This window comes from Neopsephotus bourkii, unplaced genomic scaffold (genome assembly GCF_033783945.1).
Source record: "Neopsephotus bourkii isolate Nb327-2 ecotype Australia unplaced genomic scaffold, CSIRO-AGI_Nbou_v1 NB_309, whole genome shotgun sequence".
Lineage (NCBI taxonomy): Eukaryota > Metazoa > Chordata > Aves > Psittaciformes > Psittacidae > Neopsephotus > Neopsephotus bourkii.
Window position 1 is genome coordinate 557,844 of NW_026900817.1, and position 21,629 is coordinate 579,472.

At 51.1% G+C, this 21,629-nt stretch overlaps 1 protein-coding gene across 1 annotated transcript; it reads left to right on the top strand.

Annotated features, from left to right (window-relative positions):
- The first annotated feature begins 1,480 nt into the window (after positions 1-1,480).
- LOC133208948 (keratin, type II cytoskeletal 6A-like) lies at positions 1,481-6,855 on the top strand. Its single transcript, XM_061347222.1, has 9 exons — positions 1,481-3,035; positions 3,890-4,104; positions 4,261-4,321; positions 4,435-4,530; positions 4,697-4,861; positions 4,971-5,096; positions 5,282-5,502; positions 5,758-5,792; positions 5,879-6,855. Exons 1-9 carry the CDS (start codon positions 2,409-2,411, stop codon positions 6,148-6,150), a joined length of 1,818 nt encoding a protein of 605 aa, XP_061203206.1. The 5' UTR covers positions 1,481-2,408; the 3' UTR covers positions 6,151-6,855.
- Positions 6,856-21,629: the final 14,774 nt, after the last annotated feature.

Here is a 21,629-nt window from a genome sequence, read left to right on the forward strand (position 1 = left end):
GTAATCTTCCCATCTTGTCTGAAGACGTCAGAGTGACTCAATCTGGGCGTCTTATCTGTACGTGCTCGCTGTGGTCAGCAGCCAGGCATTTGGCTGACTTAACAGATCTTCCCCCTTGTGGTGGAGCCTCCATGTGGGATGTCCCGACCAAGCCATGCTCCCTGCTGAGAAAGGCAGCTGCCGTGTGTGTGGCAATCTGGAGGGAGGCCATGGGAAGAGATGAGCAAAAATGGAGCTACCCTATACCTTACACCTCCCTGGGAGTGCTCGTCATGAGCAAGTGCACTGGGCTGCAGAAGGGTCTGGAGAAGTTGACTCTGTGCCTTCGGAAGAATAATCAGGATGTAAGACCCTCTTCATTCCATAGAATCACAGAATCATGGAATGGGTTGGGTAGGGTTGGAAGGGACCTTAAAGCTGCTCCAACTCCAACCCCTGCCACAGGCAGGGACCCCTTCCACTAGAGCAGCTTGCTCCAAGCCCCTGTGTCCAACCTGGCCTTGAGCACTGCTAGGGATGGGGCAGCCACAGCTCCTCTGGTCACCCTGTTCTAGTTCCAGCTGCTTTAGGAAGGGAAGGTTCCCCAGTTCCCTGCTGCAGGAATCACTGCCCATGTTCAAGCTGCAGCCTGTCACCACACACATCTGGATAACCCTTGGCTTATGCACCCCTTAGTTGTAGGCTCACCCTTGGCCAACCATGAGTTGAGTCCCCCTCAAGGGTAGGGTCACCCTTGGCCAACCATGACTTGAGTCCCCCTCAAGGGTCACATTCTCCCCTGCTCCACCCCAATGCTGTGCATGAGCTGTGGTATTCAGCAGCCTTGGTCTCAGTGAAAGCCAAGGGCATTCGGTCCTGGCTCCTCTTGTGGCTTTGGGAGTGATTCTCTGGGCTGGTGTTGAAAGGCTCTGAAGTGTCTGAGGCTGCCGGGTGGCCCCTCGGGATACTTGCAGGCAGATTTAGGTGTACAAAGTCTAACCTGTGATGGTTAAAATTCATACTCGGATGAGTATTGTGCGTTGGTAGCCAACAGGCGGTATAAGAGTGGTGAACTGAAACGGGTGGAAGGCTTTAAAACCTCTTTCCTTTGACTTTTGTTGATGATTTATGGAATGAAGCACTAGGAATATGTTGGGTTTTTTTGTTAAGTTTCATGACTGCATCTATCACATCTATTTGATCAATGAGACCCAGAAGAGTTCTGCAAGATGCCCTGCAGGTAAACCTCCCACTTCAGAGCCACAGCGCTTGTGCTCGAGAGTCAACATTGTTGGTCTCCAGACTGAAGCTACCGCTGTTGTCTTAACCCCCGAGGTTTCTGAAGTGAACATGGGCACCACCCTTCCAACCCCACCCGAATTTGCTGTGGTCGAAGCTGGGGGCAATGATGCCATTCCTCCCAAAGCAATAATAAACAGCAATACCTGAACTGTTACTACTTAGGAAAGAGGAGCTCTAGTCTTGAGAACTCAGTTACTGCTTATGAAAGTGTTTAGAGTTCTCCGTCACTGTTGCCCCTTATTTCTAACTGATCAATATGACGAGCTCAGCCGCACCATTTGCCTACCAAATCAAGTAAAAAGACATCATTTTAAGAAGCCACTGCCACCTCTGCCTGCAGTTCTCTGCTATTTGCCTTCAGTCATCATTACCACGTGTAGCGCCCGAAGCGTCCTTTCCGTCCTCTGCAGGTTCAGCAATCCCTGTGGCCATCAGAAACGCACAAGGAAGGAGCTTGGACATCCTGGTTCTCCTGCTCATTCCACTCTGGTGCTCTGAGTCTCGGTACTTGGGTAGCTCAGACTCTGGGAGACACATTTTGCAGGAACGTGCCCTGGAAGCAGGCACTCCCATCCCAACTGATGCTCTTAGGAAAGGAACCAAGCACCTCCTTTCTGGATAAAAGAGAAATGCTGACCGTTGTTAAATGTTAATGTGTGGTGGTTTTGCTCGGCACAGGGAAACTGCCTCTTGGAAAGCCATCGGCAATTTTCCACTTAAGCAGGAGATTTGGGGTGTGCTTGGGGGAGTTGTGAAAGCCTCATCCCGGTTGGTTTGCACCAAAAAGCTGGTCTGACACTGGGTGTCAGGGCAAAAGATGCAGCTCCAGACAAACTGCAAAATCATTAAGAACAGGTAGAAAGGTAGGAGGAGGGAAGAACATGACTACATCCCTGTAAAACAGAGTTTTCCTGATGCCATAAAGATATAAGAGTCCACTTACTCACTGAGACCTGTTCCAATGCTGTTGCTCTTTTATTCTCTTCTGCATTGCAAAGCGTATTTCTGGGTGGAGTCAACAATTTGGCAAAAATCTGTTAACCGCACCAAGCTGATGAAGACAGTAAATTTGTTTCCTCTTCACGCCCTTGCAGACCCAGCCCACCTCCAGGAACAGATAAAAGGGAATGCCTGGAGCTGTGGAGCCAGAGAAGACTGTGCACACTTCTCTCTGCGCTCATCCCGCAGCAGCACAGCTCCCTTGGTCCTTCTGCTCTCCTCGACTCCACTTGGAAGAACCAGCCATGTCTCGCCAGTCAACCTGCAGAAGCTTTGGAGGCGGAAGCAAAAGGGGATTCAGCTCTTGCTCTGCCATCGGTGGTGGCTTTGGAGGATGTGGGGGCAGAAGCAGGATCAGCTATAGCTCGTTCTCCACATCCAGGGGATTTGGAGGCAATGGACGTTGTGCAGGTTTTAGCAGCAGGAGCCTCCATAACATGGGTGGCAACGGAAGGATTTCCATGGGTGGCTCTTTTGGCGGTGGATATGGATGTAGAATTGGTGGCTTTGGTGGAGGCTTTGGAGGAGGATTTGGCGGCATTGGAGGAGGTATCATTGGTGGAGGAATAGGTGGCTTTGGTGGTCCTGTGAGAGGTGGTCCTGGGTTCCCTGGAGGCATCCAACCGGTGCAGGTTGACCCAACCCTCCTGCGGCCGGTCCATGTTGATATTGACCCTCAGATCCAGCAAGTGAAGTGCCAGGAGAAGGAGCAGATCAAGACTCTTAACAATCAGTTTGCCTCTTTCATTGACAAGGTGAGAGGCTGAAACTGTTTTTGCTTGGGAATGGGGACTCTGAGGAACTTTCCTGTGCTGTGGAGAGGGGAATACTGTCCTTCACAGCTCCGTGGGGGCAGCTCTGGAAGGCTGGTGGTGTTTCTACTGAGTCCTCCTAAGGCAATGTAATAACTTTCCATCCACAGAGAAACCAAAGGACTTTCTCTGGGTTTGGTTGATCCAACTTCTTCCTTCACTTTTCTCTTGTGTTCTTTGACGCCAAAAGTGGTCGTGATACACTCAGTTATCCTTTAAGTCCATGCTTTTAAGGGGTTTGTTCTTCTTGAGGGACTTGGAATGTCAGAATGAGCATTGAGCTCATTCCTGGCTATTCTTTACTTTAGTTCAAGTACAGTTGAGTACTCTTTAGAGCTGGGAGAGTGCTGGTTGAGAACATGCTTCAGAGTTGTTTAAATGCATGACATGAATACTGAATTCCTCATATCTGCTAAGAGGAATGTTTTCCAGTATTGAGATCCCAATGTGAGATTTCATTCACTGGAAGGTAAAAGTGATGATCTGATGCTTCCAGAAATGAATTCCAGATCAGAATTTGCAATTGGAAATGACAAAACTGCAAAACTGGAAGTGACGTCCCCATAGAGAACAAAAGTAGAGCAGAAATGAAGGAGAAAATAGGACAAATTCAAGGATAGTTGAAAAAAAGGAGAAAGAAAGGAGAAATCTTCCTCTTGGAAAGTGGCTTTTAACCAGCCATAGTCATAGTGGGGATCTGGGAAGTGATTCCCTTGTTCTCCCACATCAGCAAGAGGAGGTCTGAGTTGTGTGATGCTTCCCATGTGAATCTCACACATCCCTTGGTGGGCTTACAGGTCCGCTTCCTGGAGCAACAGAACAAGGTTCTGGCCACCAAATGGGAGCTGCTCCAGCAGCAAGGGCCAATGGGCCCAAGGAAGAACCTTGATGTCATCTTTGAAAACTACATCCAGAACCTGAGGAGGAGACTGGAGTCTCTCCTGGGGCAGAGGGGGCAGCTCGAGTCAGAGCTGCAGAGCATGCGGCAATATGTGGAGGAGTACAAGACCAAGTAAGTGCCCTGTGGTTGACTGATGAGTGCAAGAGACTTATAGCCTGGTTTGGGTTGGAAGGGACCTTAAAGGTCATCCAGTTACAAGCCTCTGCCATGGGCAGGGGCTCCTTCCACTAGAGCAGGTTGATCATGTGGTCTTGTCCTCTTCAATAGGTATGAAGAAGAAATCAACAGGCGTACTGCTGCTGAGAATGAGTTTGTGGTGCTCAAAAAGGTGAGTAACAGAGGCATAGTAGAGGAGGCTGCAAAGATGTTGGAAAGGGGAGGCAACAGGATGGTGCTGGGGTGGGAGGAAGCTGATGTCTGTCTCTGTGATCTTTCCTTTAGGATGTGGACTGTGCCTACATGACTAAAGTAGAGTTGGAAGCCAAGGTGGGAGCCCTGACCGATGAAATCAGCTTCCTGAGGTGCATCTATGAGGAGGTAAGAGATTTCCCTACCCATGAGCTGCCTGCAGTTGCAATGTGGTGGCCAAAGACACTGGGGTAGGACTGGGTGTTCATTGGATTTGGTCTGCAGAGGCTGCTTGGAGCTGCTGCTCCTCTGCGCCCTCGTCAGATGCTCAGGCTGACTCCTGTCTTGGTTACAGGAGCTGGCTCAGATGCAGACCATCAGCCGGGACCTGTCCGTGGTCGTGTCCATGGACAACAACCGGCACCTGGACCTGGACAGCATCATTGAGGAGGTCAGGCGCCAGTACGAGCAGATTGCCCAGAACAGCAGAGCTGAAGCTGAGGCTTGGTACCAGAGCAGGGTGAGTTGGGGTGTAACAAAGGCTCCTGGAGCAGTTTCTGCTGTTGGATGCAGAGCAGAGGAACCAGCTGAGTTCTTGGTGTCACTGATGGGTTGCTTTGTGCCATCAGTATGAAGAGCTGCAGAACACTGCTGGAAGGCACGGGGACAGCCTCCGCAACACCAAGATTGAGATCCAGGAGCTGACCAGGAACGTGCAGAGGCTGCGGGCTGAGATTGAGACTGTCAAGAAGCAGGTAGGGGCTCCTCAGCATCATCGTGGTGAAGCAGGGAGGAACATGTTAGGGAAACAGTTATTGGAATTCAGTTCCTTTGGAGCAGATTGATGTTTCCTGCCTGTTCCCATTCAGTTTGTGCCCTGAGGCTTCTCCAGTGGAGGCTGTGCAGGAGGGCACTGAGAAATTGCTCTTCTTGCTCTCAGAACCATCAGCTGCAGTCAGCAATTGCTGAGGCCGAGGAGCGGGGTGAGATGGCCCTGAAGGATGCCAGGAGGAAACTGGAAGAGCTGGAATGTGCCCTGAGCAAAGACAAGGAGGAGCTGGCTCGCTTGCTGAAGGAGTACCAGGAGCTGCTCAACATCAAGATTGCCCTGGACGTTGAGATTGCCATGTACAGGAAGCTGCTGGAGGGAGAGGAGAACAGGTAAGAACTCTGGTCCTGTTGTCCTGGCTGAGGTATTCCCTGGGACAGGTTGAGCCCATTTAATCTTGGAATCTTCCAGTTGTTCCTCAAGTTTTTAAGTCTAAAATAGCAAGGAGGTCCCCACAGGGAATGCTCCTCAGTGTTTCTGGTTATGTTAAATGCAACAGGAGATAAGAGGAGCACTTGGAGGTTGTGTGGAGCTGAGCTGCTGTCCATTAGATCAGATTCACAACTTGTGCTCCTTTCCCTACACAGGCTCTGTTTCGATAACCCATCCAATGTCAATGTCTGTAAGTATCTGCCCATCTCCCTTCTGCAGAATGGCTTTTACCGAGGGGTCATTTGATGTTCACTGAGCCTTGTCCTTGTCTTGCAGCTGTGGTAGGCAAAGGCTCCGTGGTTGGAGGCAGACCCTGCGGCTTTGCCCCTAGCAATGGCTTGGGAGGAGGAGTGTGCGTGGTCGGAGCACCCAACATCATCGGAGGCAACTGTGGCTTGGGGGGAGCGATCCTCACCAGCGGCTTCTCCTCTGGAAGTGGGAGGATTTGCAACCCTGGAGGTGGCAACTTCATGCCTGGGGCTGGATCCTCCTCGGTGCGGAGATGCGTCACCACCACGACAGTCAAATCCTCGGGTGTAAAATACTGAGCCCTGCCCTCAGTCCCCCCAAGGAGAGCAGCGCCATCCCCTCCCTCCAGCCCGCAGCACAGCCCCTGCCACCCTCACCGGTGCCCAGCAACGAAATGAACTGTTCCCCCTATAGCTCAGAAGTCACCCTGCCCAAGGGTGGGGGGTCTGCAGTGGAACCCAGCTCCTCTCGGAGCCCCACCAGCTCCAGGGGTGGAAGATCTCCCCTGTCCGTTCCAGCGCCAGTCTGAGCATCCCTTGCTGCGCTTCTTGCTGCTGCCCCCCGGCTGCTGCTGTGGCTGAGGAGGAGCATGTGGAAAACGGCTCTTTCCTGTCACTTTCCAAGGTCTCTTTTTCAACGGCCGCGTGTCCCTTGCGCCTCCGTGTCCTGCATGTCACCCACATGCTTGTTTCAGCTCTATCAGGCACTCATGTAAGCAGAAGAGACGTGATAATGTCTCATAGTCAGAGTTGGGAGTGAGAAACAGGTCTCTGAGATGTCCACCTCGCCTTGGTGGAGTAATTTGGCAGCTTTAATGTTTTATAGATCCCTTTCCCTCTTCTTCACACCTGACGTATGCATGGCCTTATTGCAGCCCTTCTGTTGCGTGAACCCTGCTGCATGGCTGCTTCCTACCAGCACCCCTCTCCTCCGAGTTCTTCATTACCAATAAACTGCAGACAGATGAAAAGATCTCTTTGTGTTGTCTCATCACTTAATGGTCCCCAGGGGAGGGAAAAAACCCTTTGCTCTCCTCCGTAAGGGATGGCAGTGGTGTCTTCACCATAAGGAATGGCAATGGTGTCTTCACCATAAGGAATAGCAATGGTGTCTTCACCATAAGGAATGGCAATGGTGTCTTCACCATAAGGAATGGCAATGGTGTCTTCATCATAAGGAATGGCAATGGTGTCTTCACCATAAGGAATGGCAATGGTGTCTTCACCATAAGGAATGGCAATGGTGTCTTCATCTTAAGGAATGGCAATGGTGCTCTGTCCCACCATTCAAATCACTGAGCACCAAGAACTGCCCAACTGAGGTGAGGAGGAGGAAGATGGTTCTCCTCCCTCCTCCTGCTCCTCCACAGTAGACTCCCCATCTCTCTGTGGGGTGGGAGAGCCATGGATCTGAGGAGATTGGCACAGGAAGGGGACATGGGATGTCAACCTGGTGGCCACGAGGTGAGGGGATTGGGCTCATTTCACACAGAGCAGGATGAAGTCTCCAGCCCTCAGCTGATGGGTGCCACAGGAGCAAGGCAGGCAGGGCCACCAGTGGAGACACTCCAATATCTGAAGGGAGCTACAAAGATGCTGCAGAGGGACCTGCATCAGGGACTGAAGTGATGGGATAAGGGGTGATGGGTTCAGGCTGAAGCAGGGGAAGTTCAGGTCGGAGATAAGGGAGAAGTTCTTCCCTGTGAGGGTGCTGAGGCGCTGGCACAGGGTGCCCAGAGAAGCTGTGGCTGCCCCATCCCTGGGAGTATTCAAGGCCAGGTTGGACACAGGGGCTTGGAGCAACCTGTTCCAGTGGAAGGGGTCCCTGCCCGTGACAAGGGGTTGGAGCTGGGTGAGCTTTAAGGTCCCTTCCAACCCAAATCATTCTATGATTCTATGATATTGTGGTTGGGATGTGCAATGAATGAGAGCAGTTTGCTCATGATGGTTTGTATGTGATGGTTTGAAAATGGTGGTCTGACAGTGATGGTTTGAACATGGTCTGAACAAGGTACTTGTGGCAGCTGGATTGGGGTAGTCTGAACATGGCTGTTGGGATGTGATGGTTTCAACATGGCCATTAGGATGTGACAGCTGGACTGGTATTGGTTTGAACAGGGCTGTTGGGACGGGCTAGTTTGAACGTTGCAGTTGGGATGTGATGGTCTGAACATACTTGTTGGAATGCGATGGTTGGACTGGGGTGGTTTGAACATGGCCATTGGGATGTGGTGGTTTGAACACTGCAGTTGGGATGTGGTGGTTTGAACATGGCTGTTGGGATGTGGTGGTTGGACTGGGGTAGTTTGAACATGGTCATTGGGATGTGGCAGCTGAATTAGGCCTGGTTTGATCATGGCTGTTGGGATGTGCTGGTTAGACTGGGGTGGTTTAGACATGGCCATTGGGATATGGCCATTGGGATGTAGCCATTGGGATGTGGCAGCTGCACTAGGACTGGTTTGAACATGGCTGTTGGGATGTGCTGGTTAGACTGGGGTGGTTTAGACATGGCCATTGGGATGTGGCCACTGGGATGTGGCAGCTGAATTAGGCCTGGTTTGAACATGGCTGTTGGGATGTGCTGGTTAGACTGGGGTGGTTTAGACATGGCCGTTGGGATGTGGCCATTGGGATGTAGCCATTGGGATGTGGCAGCTGCACTAGGACTGGTTTGAACATGGCTGTTGGGATGTGGCAGTTGGATGGTGTCAGTTTGAATGTGCCCACCGGGATGTGATGGTTGGAGGACACCAACTAGAGGTCTGCAGTGGGAAGAGTGGTTCTCCTCCAGCCTTGGCTGGCACAAGGGCAAGCAGCACCATCTACCTGACGAGCCGGGCTCTTACATGGACACCAGCACCTGAAGACACTACGTGGACACAAATTACTCATGAAGAAAAGCAGCGTGAAAGCATGAGACAACCTAGAACCTGCTATTACAGCTCCAGGTTAGTCATTAGACCTCATAAATAACACCCCATTGCAACCAGATGAATTTGATTAACGCTTGGCTGGTCTCTCCTGCAGCGCTGGGAGGAGCAAGAGCCACGCTGGTGCGTGAATCAACCCCGGCTGCACTGAGCCCTGCACGTTGTCCTGGTCAGATGAAGGTATGGAAGTGGAGAAGATCCATCTCACAGAGGACTGCTCATTGAAGTGAAACGAGGAAGAAATGATGGTTCTTATTTGAGCTATTGCCCCATCCCAGGCAGTGTTCAAGGCCAGGTTGGACAGGGCTTAGAGCGACTGTGTTTAGTGGAAGGTCCATGGCAGGGGGTTGGAACTGGATGAGCTTTAAGGTCCCTTCCAACCAAAACCAGTCTGGGATTCTGTGGTTCCAATGTTACTTTCATGCTGATCTTCTTTTCCTCCACATATTCTTTCAGCTGACTTCCTCATCTGGTGTTTATGGGAAGCTGTGATGTGGCTCATTCTCTTGCTTGCCTAAACAATGACACTTCTGATTCTCAAGTTTATGGATTGGGATGGGAGAGACCAAGGAGGCATCTCCTTCCTCATCCCAGCAAGGACCCCAAGGACAGACCAAGGTGGTGCAAAGCCCTAGCGCATCCCTGGGGACATCCTTGGGAGGATGGCAGAGAGGTGGAAGATCTCCAGTGTGCCGAGCCCCGGGAGGCCACGGATGCAGGCTGCATCCTGCAGGGAACCACAGGCTTTTAGAAGTTCCCTGAGTTTTTCCTGGAGTTTTTCCAGGCTCTAACACAGAGTTTATCTTTCCCATCTGCTGCGCTCATGAAAAAGGCAGTAACATTAATTGCCCAAGTGCCTCACGCTTGAATGGAGGATCGCAGCAGCCCATGAAGGCTGCCCTTCATCTGCTCCATGTGGAACTGGGGTGGCTGCTTGCTCCTGTGGACCATCAGATCCCTATTAGCAGCAAGGGGCCTGTTTTGCTTCAAATGGGTGAATTCCCTTGTGAAACAGCTTCAGTGTGACCAAGTGCTGACACTTCCTCAGTGTTTCTAGGTAAAGCTGTTGTCATTTGGACATAAAGGATAAAAAATACTGAATTATTGTGGGTTTTGTTGGTCTGTAAGTTCTGGTTTTGTACAGGAAAAGGCACAATCTGTGCTGATATAAAACCTGCCCCAGGAGCCTCCCTGGGCTCGGGTTGGGTGCTCTGGGAACCTGCCTGTGTCCTCACATCAGTTTTGGCTTGCTGAGATTGGAGTTCAGTGAGGTGGCAGATGCCTTACTCCTCGTTCTACCACTGAGTCTCCATCACTAAGTCTGAGTAATGTGGGATTGTGAGGTGCAGGCTGGGGTGGTGGATCTGCCCAGCCACCAAGTGTGGGTCCTAGTGCAAGACCCACATGCCCTATGGCTTGGAGGGCAGTTGGTCCCACTGATGGGACACTCTTCATTTCACCAAGCCTTGTTGAGGTGGAACACAAATTAGATCTCAAAAGCCAAAAGCAGAACTGGGTGAATTCTGGAGAGCCCTTTGGGAGCCAAAGAGGGGCTTGGCCATGCACTGGAGGAATAGCAGGACTCACTGAGTGTGAAGGTAGCCCTGGACGTTGAGGTTGCATGTGCAGGATGCTGCTGGAAGCAGGGGAGAACAGGTAGGTGTCCATCACATAACCTGACTGTGAATGGTCCAATATTCTTTGCATTAGAACACAGAAAGTAACATAATAGGTGCAATATTTTATGAGCTTATTGGGGAATGAATCCGGGTGGCATTCTATTGGCTGTAATTAGAGCTGTAATGGGGTTTTAATTGTTACTAATCATGTTTATTTATGGGAGGGCCTCGGGAGCTACCAAGATTGCTTCCCTTTAGCTGATCACTGTGCAAATATGGAGGAGTCTCACCCACTCTGCAGCTGTGTTGGGCAGCTGGTGAATAGGGAACATTTGCTTTTACCAGTGGTAAGGCTCTGCTGAGAGGATAGAACGTTGTCTCCTGAGAGGTAATCTGCATCCTGGACACTGTTATTTACATGGCTCGCATCTCCTGAGCAGCTGGAGCCTTCGTGATCCTGAAGGATACATTCAGAGCAATGGAACTGAGGTGCAGAGAGGTTATAGGAGGCTAAATGTGAAAATCAGCATCCTTCAGTCCCTTATTTACACTTCAAACAGCAACAGCAACACCCCCAGCTCATTCGTCTCCAACTTGACTTGCCTAAGTTCAAAGCTCACAAGAAAACCCGCTGACCTCAAGAGAGAGACTGAAATCAGCATCTCCTGGAAGCAGCCACAACCACAACCATCTGGGCTTGGAAGGAGCTTGGAAACTCAACAGTCAGAGACCTAAGAGCTTTAAGCAAACACAATGACAACTGTGCCTAAAGCTGTCAAAGAAACCCGGTGAAGGAGCAGAACGGAGCTCCTCCATGTGCTTTGCAAGCTGTGCTGCTATTCTGGATGCTGAAATCCTTCCTTTCTTGCCTCTTCGCATCCTGGCTGCTTTTCCCTTGGATTCATCATGAGCAGCACTGGTTCTGCTGTCCTTCTCCATGGATGCCTTGGTGAATCTTGCTGATTGGCTTCCTGGGAGCCAAAGAAGTCTGGGTCCAAGAGCATCATTTAGATCATCTTTACATCACCTAGGGCTGGAATTTGGGCCCTTCATCCCAGCTAATATTCACCTCAGCCTTGATAGTGAAGAATGTGCCAAGTCAAGGGCCTTTCACCCCAGCCTTCTCCCTCTTTGATGCCAGCCCTGCTCCTCTGTGAGTGCTCAAACCCTGCGCTGCTCCTGTGTTAGGTGTCTCTGAACAGAACATCTGCTCCATCATGGTGATGCCCTGGATGAATGGGAGCACTGGGGATGGGTGCATCTCCAGCTCCCTCCCGGCCACGTTTCAACCAGGGCTTTCTCAGCTAAAGCTGGGACAGGTAGAGCAGGATTTGCAGCAACCACATCGTGTCTGGTGCTGACAGCAAACCTTCCTCCTCTTCCTCCCACCCACTCCAGCTGGGGCTTCTCTGCCCTTCATCTTGCTCCCAACATCACAAGTTATACCCTAAGAGTGGGCCAGAATTCCTTTAGGTTTACACTCATGGCCCTACAGTCCACATTTCCTCACCAGCTCTATTGCTGGTGACCATCAGGCCTGGATGAAAGTCTACGTGACCTGGAAACACCCACTTTTAACTAGAATTATGGGTAGAAGCACGTCTCCATCTCCTGTAGCCTGGGGAGCAGGGCTTGATGCACAGCCCTGATGAAGATCAGGTAGACATGGCCACAAAGTGCCACTGGAGGGGTTGCAGCCTGACCCAGAGACACTGCCCCATTGTCACCCCCAACCTGCTGTTGTCCTCAGTGACAAATTGACTTCTCCTTAAATGATCCATGAGGCTGAGATGGGGATTTCAGGTCGTGCATTAAAAGAGCACCTGAAGGAAGGACCTTCCTCAAGCAGTCACAGCCCCATGAGAGACAAAAGGAGAAGTGCTGGCTTGTGTTGGCCAATGACCAGGTCCGTAGAAGGTCTGCCTGAGCTGCAGCTCTGCCTTGCTTCATCTTTACAGGGCTTGAGATGGGGCCAGAATCAACTGAAACAGGAGCTGGTGCTTGTCTCAGGCTTGGACAGACCCCTTGTGGTCCTGGGGGTGCTCAGACCTCAGCCTCCCTCCTTCCTCCTGCACAAACCCCCTCTTGGAAAGCCCTGGACTAAGTTCTCTCTCTCCCTGTTGTGCCTCCAGAGGTGTTTGAAACCTGCTGGAGCAGAGGCTGGGCTGGCAGCCAGGAGCCAAGCCCTTCGCCTGCCTTGCAGGGCTTTCGTTTCACCTCTGTGACCAAACCCAGCTCCCTGGGACGTGCAAAGAGGAAACACTGATCCTCCCTGAGAGCCCTTCCTGTGCCACTGCCTTGTCTGGACTGAAGCAGCTGAACAAGGGCAAGGGGAGCTCTGGTACTGCTGTACCTGCCTGTGTGAGACCTGCTTTACCATGAGGATGCTGAAGCTGTGGCTGCCCCATCCCTGGCAGTGCTCAAGGACAGGTTGGACACAGGGGCTTTGAGCACCCTGCTCCAGTGGAAGGGGTCCCTGCCTGTGGCAGGGGTTGGGAGCTGGATGAGGGGTTTGAGCTGGTCCCTTCCAACCCAAACCATTCCATGATTCCATGACCTCATGCTTGGCTCTGGTGCTGTGCTGACCAGGGTTACTCACATCAGGCCACCAAAACGCTGGTAAATACAAGGGGATGCTTCATGCTCAAGGCATCCTTTGGTTACGCCAAGGGCTCTGTGGCTGTTTTCACACCCAGGTGTCCAGATCAATGCTCTGGATGGTTTTAAAGCCCAAACACCACTAGAGGGCTCAGGAAAGGCTTTAGATGCATAAAGCTTGATGCTAATTACTTGTTAATTCAAGGTGTTTGCACCTGATCTCCCTGCAAGGTACCTGCCTGTGTTCCAAAGGGCGTTTGGTGACAGGGTGCGAGTGGTTTTGTCTGCACAGCTCCCAGCAGAGATCACTGAGGTCCCCAGTGGCAATAAATAACTGTATTTGAAATTTCTGTGTCCTGTTGGCTGCTGCTGGCATAGGAAGGATTAAAAGCAGCATCTGATCATGGAATCATGCAATGGTTTGGGTTGGAAGGGACTTTAAAGCTCACCCAGTTCCAAACCCTACCACAGGCAGGGACCCCTTCCACTGGAGCAGGTTGCTCCAAGCCCCTGTGTCCAACCTGGCCTTGAGCACTGCCAGGGATGGGGCATCCAAATCTCCTCCGTTCAACCCATCCCAGTGTCCCACCAGCCCCTTCTCCCTTATCTCCAACCTGAACTCCCCCTGTTCCAGTCTGAACCCATCACCCCTTGTCCCATCGCTCCAGTCCCTGATGCAGGTCCCTCTCCAGCACCCTTGTAGCCCCCTTCAGCCACTGGCAGCTGCTCTGAAGGAAGCCTGTGACCTTCTGAGCCATAGGGTTCCTTACGGCTCGCGTGGCTCTTCCCAGCGGTGCCAGTCATTCCAGTGTGCAAACCTGCTGCTGTGAATGGCACCCTCTGCCTTGGTGAGCCAAGTGCAGCTGCAGGCCAGGGTGGAAGTGGCTGATGGATGAGATAATCCCCGAGAGGATAAAGCTTCAGTTCCAGCCCTCCTGGGCCAAGCAGCAGCACTGATCATTTCCTGCTAACCTGGGCAGGAGATGCAGCACTGGGTGCCAACAGAGCTGGGTGCTCAGCAGGTTACTTTTCTTCCCCATACCACACGTTGAATGTGGACCTGGAAGAGTTTCCTTGCTCAAGGACAATGTTGGTGAATGGCAGCTCATCATGATTCCTCTAAGCTGTCAGGATTGCCCATGCTCACCAGTAGAAATGCCTCATCCCTGTACCACAAGATGGGCCACAGTACCCAGAGGTTGAGAGGGATCAAACCAGCCTTAAGAGATTCTATGACACTCTCCCACCTAAGGCAAACCCTACCTGAGCTGAACCCCACACCCTCCTATTGCGTGTGGCAATAGCAAACCCCACATTGTGCAGCCACATGGGGCAGCCTCTGAGCGAGCTATGTGGGGCTGTTCAGCCTGGAGCAGAGAAGCTGTGTGGAGACCTCAGAGCAGCTTCCAGTGTCTGAAGGGGGCTACAAGGATGCTGGAGAGGGACCTGCATCAGGGACTGGAGCGATGGGACAAGGGGTGATGGGTTCAGACTGGAACAGGGGAAGTTCAGGTTGGAGATAAGGCAGAAGCTCTTCCCTGTGAGGGTGCTGAGGCGCTGGCACAGGGTGCCCAGAGAAGCTGTGGCTGCCCCATCCCTGGCAGTGCTCAAGGCCAGGCTGGACACAGGGGCTTGGAGCAAGCTGCTCCAGTGGAAGGGGTCCCTGCCCATTGCAGGGGTTGGAACTGGAGGAGCTTTAAGGTCCTTTCCAGCCCAAACCATTCCATGATTCTATGATTCTATTTCCATCCCTAGCTCTTCCCTGAGGTGTAACCCAACACGTTAACAGATCCCTGGCCCATCAGCCGGGCATGCAAGTGCCACATCCTACCCAGGCAGCTCTTCTGTATCTTACTGATGCTGCAGCCTGAAGCACAGCCCGGCTGGGAGTGCTGGTGGGAGGCAATGGCACGCTGCCCCCCCTGGGCACGTTGCACCACCAGCTCAAAGCTGCATGTCAGCAAGTTGTGCCCAACCTACCATGCAAAACCTGCTGGCCCAGACCCAACCGTGCTCCATGGCAGAACCCCTCTGATGGAAGAGTCCTCTTGGCTAAGAAACACTGTCCTTAAACCCATTGTTGAGTGGTAAGGTTGGGTTAAAGGAACTTTGATTTACTTCTTCATTATATGGGGAAAGAAAGATACCTTCCAGGATGGATTCTCCAGAGGGGGAGGTCTTTCTTCATCAGGTTTGTGAAGAACCCAACTGGCCAGATTTCCTGAAATGCCTTCAAAGGTGGGCATCACCTGAATCATGGACTCATGATGGGAAAGCCCTTTTAGCTCACCCAGTCCAACCATCCCCAGCACTGCCAAGGCCACTACTAACCCATGGCACTGAGGCCTTGTCTCCATGTTGTATGAATGCTTGCAGGGACAGTTCCTGCAGCCCTGCCCTGGGCAGCCTGTTCCAATGCTGAGCACCCTCTGGGGCAGGAATTGTTCCTCAGCTCCATCTAAACCTGCCCTGGTGCAGCTTGAGGCCGGTTCCTCTTGTCCCATCCCTTGGTCCTTGGAGCAGAGCCTGGCTCCATTCTCCTGTCAGGCACTTGTAGGGAGCCATCAGGTCACCCCTGAGCCTTCTCCAGACTGAACCCCCCAGGTCCCTCAGCCCTTCCCCATCACACTTGGGCTCCAGGCCCTGCACCAACCCCATTGCCCTTCTCTGGCTCCGCTCCAGCATCTCAGTGTCTCTCTTGTAGTGAGGACCCCCTACTGTGCATGTTTGGTCTGAGAACACTCCAAGTTCTGGTGCTTTCTGTGTTGCTTTACCTTTTCTCTGCCTGCTTTGTTGTCCCGTGGATGCTGTTATTCCTGCTGCAGAGCTAATGACAGCAATCGAGCTTCCAATAGCTCAAAAGAGTGATTTACTCAATTGATCACCAAATCTGACCTTGATTGGGCTAATTATCGGCTCCAAGTCAATTGGGAGGCCAGCCCAGGTGATACGCCAGCATGATGGGGTGTGGTGGACCTGCCAGATGTGATGACACTGAGGAGGCAGCGCTGGACCCACTTTTGCAGGTAATCACCTTGTTTACCAGATCCTGAGCATCTGCCGGGATGATTTCCAGCTGTTTCAGCTTCCCGTATGAAGGGATGTTATTAAAATTGCTCTCAGTAATTAAAGGCATCTTTGGTGTTTGCCAAACCCCTCTCATGCCCTTTACTTCTGCTCTCTGACTGAGGGAAGCAGTCCCCATGGTCCCTAACCCATAGAGAGCGCTGATTGTGGTGTCAGCTACTGAAGTTCCAACAACTCCCTTTACTTATTCCCACTGCACATCTTGAGCAAGAAGCTGCCTTCATGTTTTTCCTCCCTTTTTACCATGGATGCAGTGTACATTGACAGTTTTCCAGCTGGGAAGCAGCTGCACATTGAAAACCAACCCCGTTTTCTCATGACACCTTTCCAATCCCAACTATTCCATGAGTCTATGACACCTGGTGCACGTAACCTGGAGCTCAACCCCATTTCCTCCTCATCCTCATTTCTCTCCTTGTTTTCTTGGCAGGCCCTCTCTCTTCTCCACCTAAAACCCTTTGGAGATTTCATCTCTGCCTCTCTCCAGCCCCACACGCCCCAGCTCGAGGGCATCAGCTGCAGCTCTGCTGTGTGTGGAGGAACCAGGACTTGCTCAGCCTTGGAGAGATCTCAGGGATACCGGAGTGCGACAGAGGTGTTAGGTTAAGCCGATAAAGGGAAGAAAAGCGATAGACTTCTGCTTCATCCACTCACTGCAGCAGTTAAGAATGAAAGCAACAGAAAAATGACTTCATTATTTTCACACATTGCGTTAAGTTGGTACTTTCACATTCTTGCAGGGGAAATAAGAGACTGACAGGTACCATAATTATGATTAGTACTTTCTGAGTAGATAATTTAATGCTCTAGGTGGCTACAAGTAAGTTATGCTCCTGTTTACCTTCCTGTTAACTCAGAATAATTAGCCATTTGTTAAAATAGCCATTAGTCATTTGTTAACGGGATGGCAAAGTCAAGTGGCGTTTTGTTTTGCATGAGAAGAATCCTTGCTGGTCCAGACCTGAGACTGCAATCAGGCCTTAACACAGCTCACCCCTCTCCCCATTCCAAGTGTTTCCAGCAGGCAAGGCAAAGGTGGGGAGTGACCTACCCCTAGAAGCAGGGACCTGCCCCACAGCAGATAGAATTCATCCTGCCTATGCCTGGCTGAGAGAGCTGGGCTGGGGCAGCCTGGAGAAGAGAAGGCTCCTAAAGGGAAGACCTAAGAGCAGCTCCAGTGCCTAAAGGGGCTGCAGGGAACCTGGAGAGGGGCTTGGGACAAGGGATGCAGGGACAGGGCAAGGGGAATGGCTTGAACCTGCCCGAGGGGAGACTGAGCTGAGCTCTTAGGCAGAAGCTCTTCCCTGTGAGGGTGCTGAGGCGCTGGCACAGGGTGCCCAGAGAAGCTGTGGCTGCCCCATCCCTGGCAGTGCTCAAGGCCAGGTTGGACACAGGGGCTTGGAGCACCCTGCTCCAGTGGAAGGGGTCCCTGGAGCTGGATTGGAGCTGGAGGACCATTAAGGTCCCTTCCAACCCGAACCATTCCATCATTCCATGATCCTATGATGTCAGGGGCTTCCCAGACCTCCTCTAATTATAGATTCCTTGTCATGAAGACTCAGTTTTTTACTATAAAAAGTTGACAACTCATGTAGCTCTCATCATGCCCTCACAGGGCTTCATTTCTGTGCTCTAATTGCAACCTTGAGTCTTCCCCAGATGTCGGTGAGGGAAACTCCATCTGATCTCTATGTACCACAGATCACATCCATGGGATCTTATTCCAGTTTCCAAGTGTCTGTATAATAAGTACCAGGTGCTCTCCAGGCTGGGGAACCTCGGAGTTAAAGGAGCAGAACCCTGTGGCTGCCTTCACTGGCCACAGACAAAGGCTGTTGTTAGTCGCTGGGATGGAAGGTGGGAGAAAATGAAAGTCTGTGGGATGAAAGGCATTTTTATTAGTGCTCTGGGTGATCTCAATCCCATTTTCTAAGTGACTTAGAGCCCTACTTACGCAGGTGTTTAGGCAACCACTGATCAAGAGCTGCCATTTCAATCCTGTGTGTGCTACTATAGTCCAGCCTATCCCCTTGATCTGGACAGCTATTAAACTGAAGTACTGTCTTTATTAATGTGCTACTGTACTACACTGCTCTGTGTCCACTGTGTGAAGTAGTTGTTTAAGAGTAATAAGTGCATTGCTGCGTTTATTTATCTGCTGATCTGATTAAAATGGTCCTGCAGGAATCTGGAGGCATTTCCTCGAGCAGCAGCCTGAGCACTAGGATTTGTTATTCCCATTTACGACATGGGTTGACAGACAGATGTGGGTTGTGTTCTGGCTTCAGCTGTGCTCCAGAACAGCTTGGGCCTGTTTGTGAATTGTCTTTGTGGTCTGAAAACGTTCGTTCTTGGCACATTCTCTGTGACATGGGTCTGATGGAGGATGATCAACTCATGATGCCCTCACCACCCAACAGGCAGGAGCTGAGCGAGCTCCACGTTCCCTTATGGTCCATAGAGAGAAATGAGGCATCCCAAAGGGCACACTCATATCACCTCTCTCAGAGGCTTGTCCAGATGGGAGGAACATCATCACCTGCCTCATGGACTGTACTGGATGGGTGCAATAACACGTGGATGTTCTGTGCTGGCTCCAACGGCTACACAGGGAGCCCAGGCAGTCAAATCTATATGACTAAGTTGGGGTGCTATTTAAATTCATCTTAAAAACCCACATCAACAAAAAGCCAAGTTGCTCATGTGGGTGTTTGAACAGCCCCTGAATTGCTCCATGAACTGGTATATTCCATGATGACCCATCTCCATGACAAGCATGTCGGTTCTTCCAGTACTCACATTCATTATAAAGTGTATACAATTAATCTTGTTCCTATGAGGCATTTCTGGGGAAAAAGATCAAGTTCAGTGTATGATTTTGTTAGAGAATGATAAATGTCTGGTACTGGGGAAGAGCCCCCAGATAGCAGTGAGGTAGTCAAGAAGGGCATTAAGGACATTTGGAGCCCCCAGCATAAGAAGGACATGGATCCATTGGATTGTCTCCAGAACAGGGTCACAAAGATGATGGAGAGGACTGGGGTACCTTTAAAGGAGACAGGCTGAGAGAGCTGGGCTGGTTCAGCCTGGAGAAGAGAAGCTGTGGCTGCTCCATCCCTGGCAGTGTTCAAGGCCAGGTTGGACACAGGGGCTTGGAGCACCCTGCTCCAGTGGAGGGGGTCCCTGCCCCTGGCAGGGGTTGGAACTGGGTGGGCTTTAAGGTCCCTTCCAACCCAAACCAGGCTGGGATTCATAGAATCACAGAATAGTTAAAGGTTGGAAAGGACCTTGAGCTCATCCAGTTCCAACCCCCTGCCATGGGCAGGGACACCTCACACTAAACCAGGGCACCCAAGGCTCTGTCCAACCTTGCCTTGAACACTGCCAGGGATGGAGCATTCACAGCCTCCCTGGGCAAACCATTCCAGTGCCTCAGCACCCTCACAGGAAAGAATTTCCTCCTTAGATCCAATCTAAACTTCCCCTGTTTCAGTTTGAACCCATTACCCCTTGTCCTGTCACTGCAGTCCCTAATGAAGAGTCCCTCCCCAGCATCCCTATAGCCCCCTTCAGATACTGGAAGCTGCTCTGAGGTCTCCCCACAGCCTTCTCTTCTCCAGGCTGAACAGCCCCAGCTTTCTCAGCCGATCTTCATACAGGAGGTGCTCCTCTCCCTGCTCATCCTCAGGGCCTCCTCTGGACTTGTTCCAACAGATCCATGTCCTTCTTATGCTGAGGACACCAGAACTGCACCCAATGCTCCAAGTGAGGTCTCATGATTCCATGACTTTTATTTTTTATATTTTTATTTTTCATTCTCTGCTGGGGACTGTTTTGCTGTTTCTTTTGAAGGGTCAGGGCAGAAGATCCCCAGGCACATCCAGGAGCAATGCCAGCTCATTGCAGGGAAGGGGAAGGTACCACAGGAAGCTCCCCCTGCATCCACAGGATGTGTGAACATCTCGCTGGGTGCATCGCTGTTTCTGGAGCCAGCTCAGCAGGTTCAGGTGTGGCTCTTGTTGTGCCAGGGTTGAGCTGGTGCCAGCGACCATCACAACAGCAGCCTACACGTCGTGCTCTGGATTAGGTGGCACGTGGGGAGGGATGGAGGCTCTTCTCATGCAGGGTTTGCAGGCCCCTTCTCAAGCTCCTTCAGACTACAGTTCATTGGTCTTGCATGAGTTGCCACCTGCTTTGCTTCATGAGGGAGCTGATGTATGCATGTAGGGCAGTGATTTTGGATAGACATCTATCTAACCTTGTTCCACATGGAACTAGCTTGTTTGATCTGTGGGTGTTCCCTCCTGTAGGTGATAACACTTCCTTCCAAGATCCATGTGGATGATCTAAAGTATTGCCCTGACGCAGCACGCATTGGAATGAGCCTCTCAAAATGGGAAGAAGGAGGATGAAGATGAATTTCCCCCCGAAGCAGTTATACACAAACTCAACACAGAGGTGACCAACAGTGACCCTTGGGAAATTCTTGTGCTGGGGAGTTGATAGTTAAGGCAAGGAAAAGGGATGATTTAGCTCAGACATTATGGACAATCATGGCTCACATCCACTAAGTCTCACCTCCTCCTGACATGAAGTCATATATTGTCCTCCTAATCTTTACCTGAGTCTAATAATGACTCCGAGGCCACACAGGAGATTGAGTCTCAGTGTTGCTCAGACACAGTTTGTCCTGCAAAGACCATTGCAGAAAGTGGATGCAGCTCTTGAAGGAATCTTTCAGCTCACCCAACACATGGGAGTGAAGGAGGACAATTTACATTGTGTTTTCCTTATAGGCACCATCATCTAGAAACTACTGAGCCCAACTGAAACAGAACAGGAAAGGTTTTTGTGCGATATTCCAATGCTCTGGCAAACCTTACCCAGATGTGTTGGAATGGGTTTGTTCCCAGATTTGCCCCCATTCACTTTTGTGACCGACATGACATTTTTGATGTTCACCATAATTACTCTTTCCAGCAGGACACAGAATTCTCAACCCAAGTCAGATTTTTCAATAGGTCTATAAAAAAGAGGGAATTCAGTGGGAAATCTGGTTGAAATTCTCATTAAAATGCAGGTAATCAATGAAGTTTAATTACAAGAAAGCAGCACCAGGGGACGGTCTGCAGTACCAGGTGGCCATTCTTGATGTAAGGCTAGAAGAGACCAAGTTTGGGAGGCAAAAGCAGCACTTCTCATCTGGTTGTCTGGAAAACACTGTGCCTGCTTCTGGGAAAAGCCTTTCCTCTGGTCACTGAGCATCCAAACTCTTGTCCACCTCAAGATATTTCAGCTGGACCAGTAACAACCAGCCTAATAGAGCTCCCCACAAGCCTTTCATTGGGGGAATTTATGAGGCACTTCACAAATGGAGCCAGAGCAAGGGTTACAAAGCCCTGACCACATAACCTTCATGCAACTGAAGGGTTCACAGTGTGGCTTTATCCAGCAGCTTTGGCAGGAAGAGCATCTCCAGCTCTTCCTGATGTGGTGCAGAGGACAAAGGGGATGCACGTGCCATGTGGAAGTTGTTCCACCA